We start from the raw sequence: 4,554 nt of genomic DNA on the forward strand, positions 1-4,554 counted from the left end.
CAAAAGCTTTTCTTCACCCTAACTGAAATTATGCGTTTTAAATTCGTTCGAATTTTATATTTAAGTATAAAATTAGAATTTAGTTTTTCAGCCATTTTGACAGCCCTACTTCACAGATCTTTATTGAAAAGGATTTAAACAATATTTTTTCATACTTTTTCAATTAACCATAAATAATTATTACACATACACCTGTGGAAGTTTTTGAGACACTCACGGTTTACAGGCGGCAGATTATAATAACTTAGGACTGTAAAGAGACCTTTCTACTGACTCCTACTAGGACTGTCCAGGGTCCCTGATCATGGTTGAACATGCCATAGTCCTGCTGCAAGGAGACATGAGGACTGCTTATGTGGCCAGAGCAATAAACTGCAATGTCCATAATGTACTGTAAGAGGCCTATAAAACAGTGCTACAGAGAGACAAAGACGACTGATCATTCTTGCAATGGCAAACCATGTGTCCCCAGACGCGTTTGAGAACTTGCAAGTGCCTTGGTGGAAAAGTGGGGTAATATCTCACAGCGAGAACTGGCACATCTCCATGTCCATGAGGATGTGATGTACTTACTGTAACTTTTGAAATTGACACACCTCTGTTTAGGGACTCACCCCATTTGTTCAAACGTTATTAAAACTTCTGACTTTGTAAAAACATCTGCCTGTTAAAATATTTGACAGAAATAAAAGCAGTTGAAAGCGAGGACCTTAGGATTTATATGCACACAATGACAAGCAACTGGAGAAACACGCACTAGTGATGTCAATGTACAATCAACATTTAGAGGACAAAGAAACTAGTTACCCATGATTTTTTTTTTACATAACCAGCCTGCGATCACACCTTGACCCAAGCAGTCGTAATCAGTACAAAGAACTCTTAAAATAATTTAAACGGATTACATAACCACAGAGAGAATGCCAAAGAAAACTGAAGATGAGGTAAATGTGCCAACAATAGAACGTCACAGGTGAAATATATTGAACCACTAGTAGACAAGTGTTTCTTCCTCCCCTCCCCCCTTTTCCTAGAAGACATCATACACCTCACATTAAATACTACTGCATCAGTGGACCACATTAAAGCCCTTGCTGATTTAGAGAACCAAAAAAAGAACCCAGCAAACACAAATACCAAGTTTGTGATATTTATGGTTTAAAAAAACAAAAAACAAAAAAAAACAAACAAACATCATGACTTCTATGACTTCACTTGCTGCAACAACCTCAACATGCCTGGTGAGAAGCGTTCATCTTGAGTAGTCTGGAAGCGCAGTGGTGCTGCATCCTGAAGGTGAGGCAGCAACACAGACTCATAGCTTGAAACAAGTTGTACATTACTGGGTTGCTCTAGGGGTTGGGAACCAAAACTGGAAAGAGACCCATAACTTGACTGCTCTAGCATAGAAGGGAGCTGGAATCCAGGCTGAAGAGACACAGATTGGCCACTGGGCTGGGACACAGACTGGTAGTGAGCTTGTGCTGACTGGTAGTTGGTTTGTGATGACTGCAGGCCACTGGGTTGCGAGACAGACTGGTATCGGGTCAGTCCTGGTTTTTGGCCACTAGGCTGTTGCGTAGACTGGTAGCTGGTTTGTGCGGACTGCAGGCCACTAGTTTGTGGCACAGACTGGTAGCTAGCTTGTGCCGACTGCAACCCACTAGGCTGTGAGATAGGCTGGTATTGGATCGGTCCTGGTTTTTGGCCATCAGGCCGGGGCACAAACTGGTAACGTGTTTGGGCTGATTGGTAGCTGGTTTGTGCTGACTGCAGGCCACTAGGGTGGGGAACAGACTGGTAGCTGGTTTGTGCTGACTGCAGGCTACTGGGTTGAGAGACAGGCTGGTATCGGGTCAGTCCTGGTTTTTGGCCACTAGGCTGTTGCATAGACTGGTAGCTGGCTTGTGCGGACTGCAGGACACTAGGTAGAGAGATAGGCTGGTATCGGGTAAGTCCTGGTTTTTGGCTACTAGGCTGTTGCATAGACTGGTAGCTGGCTTGAGCGGACTGCAGGCCACTGGGTTGGGAGACAGGCTGGTATCGGGTCAGTCCTGGTTTTTGGCCACTAGGCTGTTGCATAGACTGGTAGCTGGCTTGAGCGGACTGCAGGACACTGGGTTGAGAGACAGGCTGGTATCGGGTAAGTCCTGGTTTTTGGCCACTAGGCTGTTGCATAGACTGGTAGTTGGCTTGAGCTGACAGCAGAGCAGTAGGTTGGGGCAAAGATTGGTAGCTGGTTTTTGCTGACTGCAGGCCACTAGGTTGGGGCACAGACTGATAGCTGGCTTTTGCCGACTGCAGGCCACTGGGTTGAGAGACAGGCTGGTATCGGGTCAGTCCTGGTTTTTGGCCACTAGGCTGTTGCATAGACTGGTAGCTGGCTTGAGCGCTGGCCAAGACTTGAACTCAGGATGGGCCTGCCACCAGAAAATAGCTTGGAACCAACTAGTCTACTTCTCTGGGGCTTGACAAAGGACTGGGCATTAGCTAACAGTTGACCACTGGACTGGGAGCCAGTCTACACTGGTTGCTGGCTATTAAAGGCCACAGATTCCTTACTAGTCTGCACTACAGTTTGATAGTTAAGCTGTGCTGGCTTGGCTACAGTCTTACTTCTCACACTTGTACTCAATGCAGTGGCTAGAGAACCAGAAACAAAACTGCCACCTGAAGATATCAGAGAGCCTGGATTTTGCCTTCTAACATCAGATTCAGGACCAAAGTTATATACACTAGTCACTGGACCAGAGCCATAGGAGCCAGTTTGAGGGCTATAGCTTACACTGCTATATACACCATTAACTGTAGCACCACAAGTGAAATTCTTGGATTTTAGTGGCCTAAAGGGATCTGATAAATCTCCTTGGTCATACCAGCTGGAACTTTGCTGCTTCACATCCTGCATTGGGAGGCCAGTCTCGTAGTAACCAGGATAACCTCCACTGCTAAAGCCACCAACTAAAACACAAGTACAAAAAAAAAAAATAATAAAATAAAAAAAATAATAAAAAGTCAGACATCTTGACAAACTTGAATTATAGAACTTATAGATGGGACATTTGACACTGATGCTCCAAAGCCCATTTTACTCCATTGAAGCAGACTGGTTCAAAAGACTATGCCAAGGCTTGTATCAAATCTCTGCAATCACGTGACGATGACACTTGAGGCTTCACATGTCAATGAAACACCTATAGCAAGGTGACTGATTCACATCTTTGGCGTGGCGTTATTAATAAGGAGACGTGAAATGCTTGGTGCTCCCTCCCTGCTTCATAGTAACACTTTCATATGTGGACAATGATTCTCAGAATGAAGACAGCTGCGATTGCAGAGTATTGCTTTTGGGTTGAAACTGGGATCAACAAGCTGTGAATCATTTGAAAATGGCTGCTATAATTGCAGCTGACCACTAGATGTCACTGGTAGGGTCTGTCTTTGAGGCTTTAAAGCTTTGAATCTTTTTTTGGTACAATCAGGAAAAAGCCTCCGAAGTGTCACAAGGCTTCATCTGCCCATCTCTAACAGAACTTGACTGAATAAGACTTACCACTTCCAATACACCCATGGACACAAAAGCCAAAAAGTGCTAGAGAAAATCTGCAAAACAAACACATGTTAAAGACTTCGCTTGACAGGAGAGAGAAGAAAAAAAAAAAAAATTCCAATACACCCATGGACACAAAAGCCAAAAAGTGCTAGAGAAAATCTGCAAAACAAACACTAGTTAAACACTTTGCTTTACAGAGAAAAAAAAAAGAAAAAAAAAAGACAGAAACAAATCAAAAATAAACCTTAAGAGTTGGACAGTGGTACCCTCCATGTTCAACAACAACAAAAAAAGAAGAAACAAAACACCTTAACAAAACCAATACAAAATCAGGAGACACATTTATACCCCCCACAGCACATATTAGTGCTGTTGAACTGGACTTTTTATAGTGCCTGCTACTGCCAATTGTCAGACAATCAGTTGTCATGGGAACATGTAATATACAGTTATTAGGTTCAGGTGTCACAGCCCTCATTACAGGCAAAGCTGACCTTCTGATGTAAAACACGTAAAAAGAAATATGCAACATGAGCAGATCTAAACTTAATGCGCAATCGACAATTTTTATGTCATTTTCATTTTCACTTTATTTGCGACAGCTGTAATTGATTTAGTTTAATTGTGCAGGGGCATTTTTGTTCAGTTTGGTGGCATTTTTTGCCCCAAGTTAATTTCAGACCCATGGCCAGGGGAAGGTAAGTCTACACACACCGCCTTTGGCAGCATCCTAATATGTTAAAGTTACGGGTTTAATAATGCTAATATTTTCATTAACAGGGAAAAAAATCATTTTCAATTTGAGCAGTGGTGTATAACTAATAAATTCTTAACAGTTTAAGGGGCGGTTTCCCAAACAGAGATTAAGCCTAGTCCTAGAATTGGCCCTCTAAACTAGATTAACTGAAATCTGCTTTCTATGTCATGGTTTTAAATAGTCTTTTAGACTTAGTCTAGTCCAGAATTAAATAGCCTGATTCCTGGAGGAAGAATAGAGCTAT

The 4,554-nt window shown here is 42.6% G+C and overlaps 1 protein-coding gene across 1 annotated transcript in view; it reads right to left on the reverse strand.

The window, feature by feature from the left end:
• Positions 1 to 3,900, reverse strand: part of LOC107743951 (uncharacterized) — a gene marked incomplete at its 3' end in the record, with an annotated part of 14,831 nt that extends 10,931 nt beyond the window's left edge. The window contains exon 1 of the mRNA XM_016557410.1: positions 3,798 to 3,900. Within this exon, the coding sequence (XP_016412896.1) occupies positions 3,798 to 3,826 (29 nt within the window). The remainder of the gene's footprint in view (positions 1 to 3,797) is intronic.
• Positions 3,901 to 4,554: the final 654 nt, after the last annotated feature.

Source organism: Sinocyclocheilus rhinocerous, unplaced genomic scaffold, assembly GCF_001515625.1.
Source record: "Sinocyclocheilus rhinocerous isolate Xijiao unplaced genomic scaffold, SAMN03320098_v1.1 scaffold5396, whole genome shotgun sequence".
In the NCBI taxonomy this organism is placed as follows: Eukaryota; Metazoa; Chordata; class Actinopteri; order Cypriniformes; family Cyprinidae; genus Sinocyclocheilus; species Sinocyclocheilus rhinocerous.